Here is a 14649-nt window from a genome sequence, read left to right as displayed (position 1 = left end):
TTGGTGTAAATTGGTGTAGCTTCATTAAAATAGCGTGGATTATTAGCACAGCCTGCCTGAGCTACTGTCCATTAGATTCAACAATTCATATCTGTATTTTAATGAACAGAAAAGTTTAAGGAAATACTCTTTTCTAAGATCTGAGCATTTGAATATATTGAATAATTATGTTTCAAAACTTGGCTCTTCCTTTACACTTCCCTAAACGCTGAACATTATTAATGGCAACTGGTTCACACCAAAATAAAAAATGTTTCAATATGTTAAAGAATTTATGACTTGTTGTGGGAAAACAGATGGATAGAATTAAAAAAAATAAAATAAAATAAAAGCAACTTAAACTATTCACCATTATGTACTTCATAGTTATCGTATCCCATAGATACATGCACACAAAAGCATACACTGCTATGAGAAGCTAGAGTAGTGAAAATTTATCTCACACTCTGTTTGGGGATGCACGTGTGAGTGGTGTGTCTCCATTTCTTATTGGATATGATTTATTAATACTCGCACCTAGGCAGAAAGGGACAGAAACGTGTCCACATAAGTTCCATGTATGACTCTACTGCTTTCCACAAGACAATGGTATGCAGCAGCAGGAGTATATCTCACTCTTCCCCAGAGACTGCAGCCTTAACTCATAGCAGGACAGTAGAACCCCATCATGCTAACTGTTAGTTTAGTTTGTACCCATTACGCCTTCTGGCATTTAGGGAAGCGACAAACTCCTGTCTGTTTCTGGCAAGTCTTTCAATGGTTCCCCAGCTGTGCCCCAGGTTTTTCAGCTCAGTTTCCACAGCTCTTCGCCATGTTGTTTTCAGGCAGCCTCGTTTTCACTTGTTTTCAGGTGTCTATATTATCGCTACTCTGGTGATGGAATCAGTTTCCATCCAAAGACACATGGCCAATCCATCTCCAATGCCTCCTGGTAATGATGGTGCTCATATCTTCTTGGCTGCACTGTATAAACAGGTCTTGGTTTGAGACTGTTCTCGGCCAAAAGATACAGAGGATTTTTCTGAGGCAGCTTGTAAGAAATGAAAACAGTTTGGACATGTCGTACTTTGTCATTCCCCAGCATTCTGCCCTATAAAGTAGTGTTGAAAGTACGCAGCACTGAAAAATCTGGTTTCGTTTTGGTGTTGTATTTTGGTGATTTCCAGACTGTATTTAAGCTCTGGAAGGTGTTCCTGGCTTTACTTATTCTGTTCTGGATGTCCTGGCTTGTTCCACCATCCTGCTATGCTAACTATTGCATAGACGCAAATGGGACATGGAAATCTGGCAAGTATATAAAGAAACAACCAAAACATCTAGGAATGATGTAATAAAGCACTTATATAGTAGCTTGCATTGCCTATGATTTGTTGTGACAAGATACTGTGGCCTGTGCTCATGTCAGGAATGAGCAGGCCACACAACAAATCTTAATCCCTGTAAAAGCAAACTAAATTGCACAAGAAAGGTCTATGCTTGTATATCTTGATGTGTGCAGCGGCCATGCACTAGAAGCGGACCAATTTTTTAAAAAGATGATAACTTTGATTAAATTTGGAATTTAAACATTTTAATGGAAATTAAAAGAAACCTTTAAATGTCCCTCCTCCCCATTTTTTTTCCAACTAGCTCTAATCTTCACACATTTATGCTTAAAGTATTAAGAGGACTGAGGCACATCATGACTACAGATGCAAAGTCCTATTCGCCACCATTTGGTTCCAGTTTGTATTCTTACCCATTTTGTAGCACATAGGACCTGGCATTCACTGATATAAAAATAAGTTCATTTTCCATGTACGAAAGACCGTCAGTAATACTAAGGTATTTTGTACCCACTAAAGGATAAAACAGAAATTACAGCTGGATTTAAGAAGGGACAGGCTGAGATCAAAAAGGTTAATTCAGTTAAAAATCAACAAAGTATTAAACCAAGAAGTTAAATAAAAATAGACATATTTTTATCTATATATAAAGCAATCCTTTCCCTCTCTAAACATTTGTAACTTTGGCTGATGTATATGTATTTTATTAGACTTTGGCTCTTTGATCTCTTTGACAGTTACATACTCAATATCTGCTACCTCATTTGGAGGCCTGTAGTATAAACCTAACACTATATTTGTATCCTACAAGTTCAGTTGCGTAGTCCAGTCCACTCCGAATTTCTCTTTCTCAATGGAATCTTGCAGATACAGCACTACTTCCTCACCTCTTCAATCTAATCTGTTGGTATATAATCTGGTATATAATCTGGTATATAATCTGTTGATAGATATCATATCTATATATAAAGGCAAGAAGCTAAAAATACAGGTGAATTAGAATGGATGAGGATTTTGACATTATAGGCATTTACTGAACTTTGGTAGAATGATAACAAGCAATGTGATAGTATACTTGACTACACAAAACCAGCAGATTAGATTGAAGAGGTGAGGAAGTAGTGCTGTATCTGCAAGATTCCATTGAGAAAGAGAAATTCGGAGTGGACTGGACTACGCAACTGAACTTGTAGGATACAAATATAGTGTTCGGTTTATACTACAGGCCTCCAAATGAGGTAGCAGATATTAAGTATGTAACTGTCAAGAGAGATCAAAGAGCCTGAGTCTAATACAATACATATACATCGGCCAAAGGTTACAAATGTTTAGAGAGGGAAAGGATTGCTTTTTGGAATGACTAACCTGAGTCCATACAAGAGGAGAAGCTAATTTCAATGTAGTTCTACACAAAAGTCAGGAGTTTTCTCACAAAGATGAAGCCCTATAAGAGGCTGAGGTGTCAAAAGAAGAGGTGCTGGAACAAACTGGTAAATTTAAAAGCATGAATTCACCAGGCTCAGATGATTGACATCCAAGAGATCTGAAGGATTTTAAGAATGAAATGACTGAGCTACTAGGAAGAAAAAAATGCAACCTCTCATTAAAACCAGCTTCTACATATACCAGAGGACTGGAAGGTAGCAAATGTAGGACCTACATTTTAAAAAGGCTGGAGAGGTGATCTGGGGAATTACAAACCAGTAAGCCTTATTTCAGTACTTGGTCAAGCTAATAATTAAAAATAAAATTATAAAACACCTAAAAAATAATGATGTAACATGATCTAATGAGCATGGGCTTTTGCCAAGGAAAACTGTGCCTATTGTAGCAAAAATAATGGATAAAGAAGAACTGGCAGATATAATTTGCTATAAGATGAGTTAAACCTTGTTATGGGAAAAGTTAAAACCTTGCTGAGACTGATGGGTGTGAACTCACCCTTCAATTAACATAACAGTGAGGATAAATTAACCACAAGACCCTACTGAAGACAAAAGGGTTATGTAAACCTACACGAGTTTTGGACTGAGAAGGCAGAGGGCCTTTGCTGAGTATTGTTTGTGTGTTGTGTGTGAGAGTGTTTGAGGGAAGCAGGACACAGAGAAACTGGGAAGAACTGAAGAGAGAAAATCAGAGGCAAAAAGCCAAGCAGTAGCCTGTGAGGATAGTATGACTCCGGGGAAAGCTAGAAAAAGCTTGTGGGTTTATTGGCAATAAAGGCTGGTGGCTGTATAGTGAGGACTTGTCTACAACTACCAAGTTTTGTGGACAAAACTTATGTCGCCACCCAAAAGGCAACCTACACGGGCTGCAGGTTGTCCAACACTGTACTATAAATATTCAGTAGTTATGGTCTGAAAGGTACAGCACTTTCATAAGCCAGAAACTGGCTAAAAGACAGAAAACAAAGAGTAGGAATAAATAGCCAATTATCCAGTCAAGGGTTACCAGTGGGGTGTCAAAGTTCCATACTGAAACATGTGATGTTTAATATATTGATCAATTATCTGGAAGTGAGTAGACAGTGAGATGGTGAAATCTGAAAATGACAAAATTATTTAGGTTAGTCAAGACCAGTGAAAACTGCATGAAACTTCAGAGATTGCGAACCAAACCAGGTGAATGGGCATATCAGCAGAAGTAGTTCAGTACTGACAAATGGAAAGTAATGTATATTCAAGGGAATAATTTGAATTACTCATACATTTTATTGGGTTCTAACTGTACCAACTCAGGAAAAAAAACCTAGGCTTCACTATGTATAGCTCAAGGAAGATCTCTGCTCAGTGTTCAGCCATGTTCAGAAAAGGTGATTCTATGTTTTAGGCTGACTATGTGTTTCTTTTCCTCAAAATTACTGCTATTTAAGGCAAACAGACACAGTAAGCTTGGGACCCAAGATAGAGAGCTGCCTTTTGTTTTTGTTCCATGTTTATGTTAGCCTCTTGACAAAGTGCAAGGAAGTGAAGAATTTTTTTTTGGTGTCTTTCCGTTACTAAGGACAAAGCAGCACAGTTACAGCATAATTGATCTCTGCTGAATTTTGTCCTTACATAGGACCCAATCCTGTATGCTGGACAGTGTGTGAGATAAAATAAAGCAATTTGAGTGAAGGTGCTGCAAATATGACATTGTATACTATAAACATGATGCACCCAAATCCTGTCAATACTGTAAGCACATATGCGCAGAGGTGCATGGGATGATAAATACAAATCTGCATGATGGACCCTCCTCTGCTTTATCTCACAGTTGCTTTGACCAATTTACATCACACATGTTTCCACAACTAATAGATTTGGTCTAGAGATTTCCACAAGAGTTTTACTTGCTTATATCATGCTGAATTAAGCCTTCTGTCTCAGAATTCTGGGCATATCTGCGAATGTGTGTACTTTTTCAGTAGATCTGATGCAGCGTTTTGGCCTTATAATAGCTTTTCTCTATGCTATACATCTCAACTTGAATTAAGAAGTAGATTTTTCATTCTACATGGGTCTAAAGTGCAAACTGACATTGACTCTGATGACCAATGTAACTTGTAACCAGTATTTCAACTTGAAGAGACTTTTTCAAAACAATGTAAGGAAGATGCATTTAGAAACACCATTAGCTCTCACAAAAGCAGCTTCTTCAGTTTTGATAATGTACTTCCTACTGGGTACATTTTCAAACTGGGATATGGAAAGATTTAGTGCACAATGGCCGTGGATGTTAATGAGACTTAGTGGAATACATCATAGAATCATAGAATATCAGGGTTGGAAGGGACCTTAGCTGCTCAAAGCAGGACCGATCCCCAATTAAATCATCCCAGCCAGGGCTTTGTCAAGCCTGACCTTAAAAACTTCTAAGGAAGGAGATTCCACCACCTCCCTAGGTAACGCATTCCAGTGTTTCACCACCCTCCTACTCTCCAAACAGATCTGAAAATGTATTTCTAGATCTTTCACTCTAGGGTTAGTAGGGGTTATTTAAGTTCGTTGCCTCATAAATATCACTGGAATGTGATGACAGACACATTAAGAAATGACATAAATGCAGTACAAGTGTCAGCTGCCCTTAAGCAGATTTTTGGGAGTGAGAGAGAGAGAAAGAGAAAGATACTAACCTGAACGAGCATCCAGCTAAACTGGCAAAGGTAAAGGTAATGTGTAATAGATCCCAGGGCAGAGCAGCTTTCCTCTGAGAGCTCCTGACTTATGTAAGCTGAGGCAAGAAACGAAATCTGTAAGAGAGACAAATGTATACATATTGGAACCAATCAACATTAATTTAATAATATTAAGTAAATCTGCAAGTTTAATTTCAGTTGGGATAAAAGCCAGAACGATTTACAATAATTTACCACTCAATTCAGAAACTAATTAGTAATGCAATGTGATGCTTTGGGATAAATGTATTTAATGTTCATCCTGAGGTGAAATTCTAGCTCAGCTGAAATCAACAGAACTCCCATTGACTCAGTATCATAAGTCTGACCTATTTTGTAAGCATGTTAATGGACTTTTGTCGTTTCTTGACTTGCATGTTATATCACATTTGTAGAAAACCCTGACAATGAAAAATGTCTCAAAGTGGTTCTGCTTACGACGGATTTGAACTTTATGTAGTTGGAACCCTGCCTCATTTCCTGCCAGCTCACCATATAAAGTTCAAATCCGTTGTAAACAGAACAATTTTGTGATATAACATGCATCAAATATATTTGCATTTCACTTCCCTGTTGAAAAATGTCTAGATAACATACCCTGCACATTTCATCATGTTATCTTTTATATTCTCAAAACAGCACATGAAATGTATTTATAAACCTAACTTACAGTACACTCACTCCCCCCTCTTGCCCCAAAAGCATTTGTTATGAAATCTGGACACAAGGAAAAATCATGTCCTGTACTGTGCTGTTGCATTAGTGGGTGAAAAGGGTGTCAAGTAGGACAAGATTGCAACTTAGAGCTCAAAACAGCAGTAGGTTGGGTACCAGCTATACCACCCTACCAAGTGCACCAAGGCTCAAAGGAGTCGTATGCTGGCCTGAAAAATAATCAGTCCTTTGCCTATATGTTGCAGTGTGTAACAGGTGTTAGGGTGGGTTATAAGGTACTTTTACGGAACAGTAAGCTGTGCTTTCCCATGCTGTTCGGAGGATCCTATCCTAGACACCAGATGGCTGTGCTTCTTTTCCCACTCTGGCATGACTCTTTAACAGAGGCATTATTATTCTTAGAACTTTTATTTTCCATTATTTGTTTTTAAGAACTAGCGCCGCAAAACCAAACCAAAAAATCTAAAAGAAAAAGAAATCGTGTTAAAATGTGAGTTGGATCTCAGTAAGTTCAGAACTGGCTCCTGTAAATCCCACTACAGATATAATACTTCTACTAAACACATTATCTAAAAAGATCCAATCATTCACAAATAATGCAGAATAGGCTAAATCTACCATTTATGTAGTTAACCTACTGAATTTGTGAAGTGAAAAAGGTATGTTTTATTTGACAAAGAAAGCTATGTCTTTGGAAAATAAGAGGTACTACTGATGAGATGACTTCTTAATATAAATTTGTGTACATATACATGATATAAAGTCTGTCTCAAAATAAAATAAATTAATAGAAGTTATAATGTAGGTCAGGGTAGATAGTGGTTTTGTGTTTGATGACACCTCTCGGAAAAAAATGCTCATAAGTTTGACAATATGTTACTGGACAACTCCTACTTAGTCTCATTACTGAAAAAAATATAGCCCTTTTACTTTACTTTGGACAAAGTCATGCAGACAAGTACATTACAGTATTGCATTACAGTTGATCTATACTTTGCACATGGACATTGCCATTTGATAATGAAAAAGGACAGGTAGTCACTAGACCAAAATTTAATTGTAAGGTGCCATATGTTGAAATAAAGCATTTTTCAGACAACTTTGTTACATTTTGTATCCTGCGCAGACTGCATGAAGGCTCTGTTGGAATATAACCATAGAAAGCCATTGGTTATGTTGTTAACACTGAGCATAGGTGATATTTTGAAACATTAGAGAAAAATATACTCTATATACTATCGTCTACCAAATGCTGGCAATACTGGAATATGTAGCTTTATCTATTTGTAACATAATAAGATGTCTTTAAAAGAGAGCACAGACCTCTTCCTCCTACAATCCTACTGCTTCTGAAGCAAATAAGAGAAGCACACTAAAACCAGCTTTGCCTCCCACCCCGCATCCAACATCATCCCTTAGGGCATGCTATCTTATGCATTCTGTGCTGTGCTCATTTTTTAAAACAGATACAATGGGCAACCTTTATAACAAAGAACCCATTACTCTAAAAAGCCAAAGCTATACAATGTATTGGAATAATGTCCAGACTGTCTCTCTCTTTTATGGCATTTTTTAAAATTCATATTGAATATATCCCATACGATTCCCATAGCCTCAGAGTTTTCTTTAGGGATAATCCAGTTTTAAATCTCCGTTTGGGAATAGATTTTGCTTTTTACCCCAATAGTTCCAAATTTCTTTTCAGTAACACACACTCCACTGTGGAGCAGCTCTGTTTGTGAATGGACTTGGAACTCTAATCTGCAGACTTTATTCTATGAATATTAAAAACTGCAGCAGTGTATGCTTCTCCACCGGGCCCTGTCAAGGCCACCGTGCCCTGTCAAAGGCCATCCGGTTTGGCCTGAAACAGCTTCATTTAAGGTTAACTAGTGACTCAAAAGGAAAAGCTGCAAACTGCACCAATTTGTGTGTGATATTTTTTGTGCCATACAGGGGATGAAGCAGAATGCTCGTGAGAATGTATAACTCAGAAAGGGATCAGGACACTTACAAGGTTTTTCTGATATACTGACCAAATAAAAGTAAATAATACATTCAAATCTTTACTTATTGATGTTGAAGAGAAACAGATATCTGTCAGGATCCCTGCTTGACAGTCATTTACTTATGTAACAATTGTTTGAACTGATTAAGCAAAAATGGTGGTGATGAAATCATATCACAATATTAAGAAAAATCACCTGGTGATTAAATACAAGGAAATTAGAGCCTACTCATTCCAGATCAAAACCTTCATCAGTGTCAAAATACAAATGAATAAAATCGGACACTTCATACAACTGTTCATTTAAAGAGAGACAGACCATTCCCCTTGGTCTTATCCTGGATAAGGAGTTATCCTGATGCATTATTCATACATTAAAAATAATTTTAAAAACAAATCTGAACATTGCATGAGTACAAAAAAAGCACACATAGACACACACAAACAGCCCATGTAAATTCAAATTTAAGGTACAGATTTTTGAATTGTAAAACTATAGTGTACCACTAATTGTTTCCAAAGCTGAATGCGGTGGGCGGGTTGATAATTTGTAACCATATCTCTAATGCCTAATACTGGGGGATGAAATGCTGTCCCCACTGAAGTCAACCAGGAATTCCCACGGTCTTCCATGGGACTAAAATTTCATCCCAGGATCCTGCTTTGAGATCTGTGTACATCTCTGTGTGATTATTTAAAATTAAAAGAAAAGTCTTACTGTGTGGGCAAAAAAAAAAAAAAAAAAAATCAGACAAATCAATCAGCATGTGTCTACAGCGCATAAAGTTTGCTTTTAGAATCTCTCTTCATGATCACAGTGTTTCTGCTAGAGTTTGGTGAACCTCCCTTCAAGAAAATGAGGCCAGCAGACTTCTGTTTCAGTTAACTACAAGTTTCACTACAGCAGACATGGTCCTTGGTTTTTATTACTTCTAATAATAAAAATACAATCTTCAGAAACAGCTGGTGTTAATTATTTACGATCACTCAGAGCAAGAATTAAAAGAAGATAATTTATTCACACTGCAGTACATTTTTGTAGTTTTACAGAGTGCTACTTAAATTGGGCAATTTAAACACAAGCAGCTTAAAAAGAAGGAAAAAATTAAGTCAACTTGTTTTATTCCTTGTAGACCTTTTATAAGCAAGATAGCTACACTGGTTATATACTGTACACTGATAGGAATATCTAATACAAAGCATTTGTATCTATGTTTAACCAAATGGGTCTCTGAATTTACATTGAAAATATCTGCAAAGATATACCTTCTAAATCTTCATATAAGAATACTGCTCTAGTTCTCATGCAACGTGAATATCTGATTCCTTAAAATGTATTAGTATGTAGTATACATAGTGTCAGAAAATAAGTGAAGGTGATACATACTCAGGATCTTCACATATTAAAACATTTATTTTATCCCGCACAACTAGTGGAGCAAAAGGTCCTGTAAACTTTGCTCTGGCAATTTCAGGTCCATTTGGACAAATTTGTCCAAATTTGAGTGAGTGGTGCTGTGACCCCATGCGCCAGAGTTGCAGCGTAGTCCCAGTCAGGTTCCGCACCAGCCCTAGGCAGATTCTGCTGCCATAGGCAGCTGCTTCTTGTCCTGATTCCTGAGAATTAACATTTTTGAACCAACTCTAACGAGATGAATGTGATGAAAGACAAGGTTGGTGGTAGGGTTGTTTCTCTATGCTGCTGCCCTTTGGCTTTTTGATGGGAAAGCTTCCCCTTCAACTTTAGCACTTCTTTACCCTCACAGAAGACTAGAGTCCTCCTTTTCTTTATGGGATTCTGAGGAGTTTTATTTTACTTCTTTAACCTTCTCCCTGCATGTCCATCAAACTGAAGCCACAATCTTTCAAGAAAAGAGGACTGGAAAGTTTGGAAACGTATCAATGCCACTCATCAACTGGCTAGAGGGTTCCCTGTTGTGTAATACAAGCCATTCCCATCCACCCAGAGACTGAGATGATCTTCAGCTAATTCAGCATAGTCCTCCTATATGACATTACCATCAGATTGGTCAGTTTTACGATTTTTTGCAAGAGGGGAGTATCTTGTAGATTAATCTAGTATTTGTCTGGGAAACTGGAAGTTGTTTTAGCCAAGTTGCTTAGGCATTTGACTTGTCTAAGGTGCTAACGAAAAAGCTTACTTTCAACTCAGCATAAACAGCAGAAGATTGTATAATATAAAATAAGTAAAGGAGGCTACAACCAATAATTTAGCAATGGCACCTAATTTCATACGCAGTCTGCTCTAGCACATCTTTAGAGAAATCTGATGCAAGTGAGGGTCTACTGATTACATTCAAAAAGCCAAAAAATAAATGTTACATCTCTCTTGCAAACTATGGCTTGATCTAACCATAAGAGACCTGCACAGGACTGAACAAAGAGACGCTAGGAAGGGAACTGCGGGAAGATCACATATGGTGGAATCTTCTGGGAGATATCCAGATTAATATTAAACTGTTGAATTGTTTTCAAAAGTTAACTGGAATTTTATATCTGCTGATATTTTATATCACATTTTTTCTTACTTTTGATTACTATAAAACAATATTCAGATACATAAGGCCCAATGCACAAAGACCTGCCTGTTTATTTTCTAAAACTTCTCCAGAACAAATCCTTGAAAACTGTTGTCCAAAGAACATGTGCATTAAAATTTGAAGATCTGGTTAAAAATGGGGAAAGCCTCTTAGCATTTTGAGCTGCCTAGTTCGCCTGTAGCTAGAGCAGCTCCTGAATGTACACACCTGTATGAAGCGCGGATGACAAAAAAATCAAGACGTGCTCACTATATAGTTATATAAAATTAACTAATTTAAATGGCATGTTGGAAACACCCGAGAAGCTCCTCTAAATTAAAACTGATTAAAGAAAAGGAACTGCAGGACAAAGGGTTACTTAGCAAAGTACTGAAACTGAGCAATTTTTTTTTAATCTAGTGGTAACTCATATTGATGTTGCAGTGGAGGGAATGTCAAGTTCAGTCTGTGCCATTGAAAAGGCCCAGTACAGTCTAAAGCAGAACAAGTTGTAAGGGGCCTCCTTATACTCACCTACATATGGCTGAGGCAGAGACGAAGATAAGCCATCTCACCTTACACAATATTGTTTCACAATTATCTTAGTCATCTTTATTGACAGATCCAGCCAAATGGCAGGTAGTTGATAATGTCCAAAAGTACTAGATTGAATCCAATTGCCAAAACCATTATGCAGATTTCAAAATATCTGAACAGCTGTACAAACACATGGGTGATTGGCCTTACAGTTATCATCTCTGTCCAGAGGCACTTTCTCTTGAAAGTTGGTCAATGGAGAAACAGTCATGTGGGAACGGTTGCTGTAGTCACCTTCATTTAGTGCTATGTTCTGTTTCATGTGCAAGCTTTTTTCAGACAAGAAGAGTGATTGGGCTCATCCTACTGCTTGAATTACAGAGCATGAGAGTAAAAGTGACTATCAATTTAAAGTTATCTAAAGGTATCTAAAGTTAATCAGCATATTGACACTGAGCTGTCACTTCAGTTTCAAAGAGAGAAGTGGTATAAAAGAATCACTGAAATATAGAACTGGAAGGGACCTAAGAGGTCATCAAGTCCAGCCCCCTACACTTAGGTAGGACCAGCTATACCTAGAGACTGTCACTGTAATGGTTTGTCCAACCTGTTCTTAAAAATTTCCAATGATGGAGATTCCACAACCTTCCTTGGAAACCTACTTAACTATACTTATAGTTAGAACATTTTTCGTAATATCTAACCTAAATCTCTCTTCTCTCTTGCTGCAGATTAAGCCAATTATTGTCCCACCTTCAGTGGACAGAGAATTGATCATAGTCCTCTTTAAAACAGCTCTTAACCTATTTGAAGACTGTTATCGGGTACTCCTCCTACCAACCCATTTCTATTCTCCAGACTAAACATGCCCAATTTTTTAACCTTTCCTCATCGGCCAGGTTTTCTAAACCTTTGTTGCTCTCCTCTGGACTTGTTCCAATTTGTCGGCATCTTTCCTAAAGTGTAGTGCCCAGAACTGGACACAGTACTGTAGTTGAGGCCTCATCAGTGCAAAGTAGACTGGGACAATTACCTCTTGTGTCTAACATACAAGAAACCTGTTATTACAGCCCAGAATGATATTAGCCTTTTTCACAACTGCATCACACTGACTCTCATTCAATTTGTGATCCTCTATAACACCCAGGTCCTTTTCAGAAGTACTGCCACCTAGACAGTTATTCCCCATTTTATTTTGTCATTGTCCATTGGACTTTTCCTTCCAAAATGAAATACTTTTCACTTGTCTTTATTGAATATCATATTGTTGATTTCAGACCAAATCTCCAATTTGTCAAGATTGTTTTGAATTCCAATCCTGTCTTCTCGAGTGCTTGCAACCCCTCCCAGCTTGGGGTCACTGCAAATTTTATAAGTATACTCTCCATTCCATTATCCACATCACTAATGAAAACACTGTATAGTACCAGAACCGGGACCCCACTAGATAGGTCCTCCCAGAGTGACAGCAATCAATTAATAACTACTCTGAGTATACTCTTTGAAGCAGTTATGCATTCACCTTATAGTAATTTCAGCTAGATCACATTTCCCTAGTTTGCTTATGAGAAGGTCATGTGGGAATGTGTCAAAAGCCTTAGTAAAATAAAGATATATCATGTCTACTACTACCCCTTAATCCATTAGGCCAGTAACCCCGTCAAAAAAGGAAAGCATTTTGGTTTAGCATCATTTGCTCTTGACAAATCTATGCTGGCTACTCCTTATAATTGATTATTCTTTAGGTGCTTACAAATTGATTGTTTAATAATTTGATCCAGTATCTTTCCAAGTATTAAAGTTAGGCTGACTGGCCTATAACTTCCCAGATCCTCTTTCTTCCCTTTTTAAAAGACAGGTATTATGTTTGCCCTTCTCCAGTCCTCTGGAATCTCCATGAGTTATTGAAGATAACTGCTAATGTTTTCGAGATTGCGTCAGCCTATTTCTTAAGTACGGAGCATGAATTTCATCAGGACTTCCCAACTTGAATACATCTAACTTATCTAAATATTCTTTAACCTGTTCTTTCCCTATATTGGCTTGTGTTCCTTCCCTCTGTTGTCAAAATTAATTGTATTGAGTATCTGGTTACCATTAACTTTATTTAGTGAAGACTGAAGCAAAATAGGTATCAAACACTTCACCTTTTCTTGATATCATCAATTATTAGCTCTCCCTCCCTGCTAAGTAAATAAACTGTCAGCACTCCTGAACTCCTTTTCCCCTTAGCTTTTCTTCCCATTTTTACCACCATTTCTCTGAATTTGTTACAGTCTGCTTTTTTTGAAGTCCATTGTCCTTATTATGCTACTTTCACTCCTTCCTTTTAGAAAATGAAATTTATCATTTCATGATCACTTTCACCCAAATTGCCTTCCATCTTCAGATTCACAACCAATTTCTCCCTGTTGGTCAGAATCAAGTCTAAGAGGTGCTACAGCAAGTTGTGAAGGTAATGAATTTTTTTGCTGAAGGATGACTCCCATTTCCCTGGGATGATAAAAACACTGGATCTCTTCACAGTTGAATTTTGGGGAGAATTTTAGAGTTAAATTTCCAAATTTGGTAACTTCCTTGCAAGTCATATCAATAAGTTTGGACATGGAAAATCTTATATTTCCTCCACTATCTGTGATGAAATTTTTTTAACTGATGTGGAAGAAAGTGCTACCAGCAATACAAGAGGAAATTTGCACTGCCAAATATTACTCCCTTGCAGTTGACAGTACTCCCAGTATTTCTCATGGATCAGCTACCATTCATTGTTTGTTGTATTAACAAAAGTGGAAATCCTGTTGAACATTTTCTAAAATTTGTGCCAAGTCTTGCAGAGAATGTGCTGTCTACTTTAAACAAACTGGGTATTAATATTTTGGATTGTTGCTATCAGGCCGATGCCAATGCTGCCAACATGCATTCAGATGCATATTAGGCATATTAATTCTGTAGGAGATTATGTCCCTTGTGCAGCACATTCTCTGAATTTGTCCAAGCAGTGAATTTTTTTGGCTTCCTCCAATGACTCTACACCTTCTCTGCTGTCTCAATGCACCACTGGAAAATCCTTACTGAGGGCTTTAACGGAAAAGAAAATAATCCTATTTTGATTCTAAAATCTCTGTCTGGCATCCTTTGGTCCTGCCATGCTGAATCCACAAAAGCCCTATGTCACCATTGTGTACATATATGAGAAGCTCTGGATAAAGTCAGCAAAGACACCATTGTATATGGGACTACACAAACAGAAGCACAGTTTCTGCAAGAAAAGATGGACCTTTCTTGAAACCACATTTATGGCAGAGCTATGGATTCATGTCCTTCAGTGACGTCAACCATTTTAAAAAGCAGATATCCATGTCGGCTTCGCTGTCCAACTCCTGTAGTCACTGGGTGATTGCATCCAAG

The 14649-nt window shown here is 37.5% G+C and overlaps 1 protein-coding gene across 15 annotated transcripts in view; it reads right to left on the bottom strand.

Annotated features, from left to right (window-relative positions):
• The window catches only part of ADGRV1 (adhesion G protein-coupled receptor V1), a 412444-nt gene that overhangs the window by 114576 nt on the left and 283219 nt on the right, over window positions 1-14649 (bottom strand). For all 15 annotated transcript variants that reach the window (XR_013635788.1, XR_013635786.1, XR_013635787.1 and 12 more), the window contains one exon: window positions 5440-5556. Coding sequence is in view for 12 of the 15 variants with exons in the window: in XM_078852802.1 (XP_078708928.1) it covers window positions 5440-5556 (117 nt within the window). In the remaining 3 variants the exon portion in view is untranslated. The remainder of the gene's footprint in view (window positions 1-5439; window positions 5557-14649) is intronic.

The sequence above is a fragment of the Lepidochelys kempii genome, chromosome 5 (assembly GCF_965140285.1).
Source record: "Lepidochelys kempii isolate rLepKem1 chromosome 5, rLepKem1.hap1, whole genome shotgun sequence".
Lineage (NCBI taxonomy): Eukaryota > Metazoa > Chordata > Testudines > Cheloniidae > Lepidochelys > Lepidochelys kempii.
This window is presented reverse-complemented; position numbering and strand designations above follow the sequence as displayed.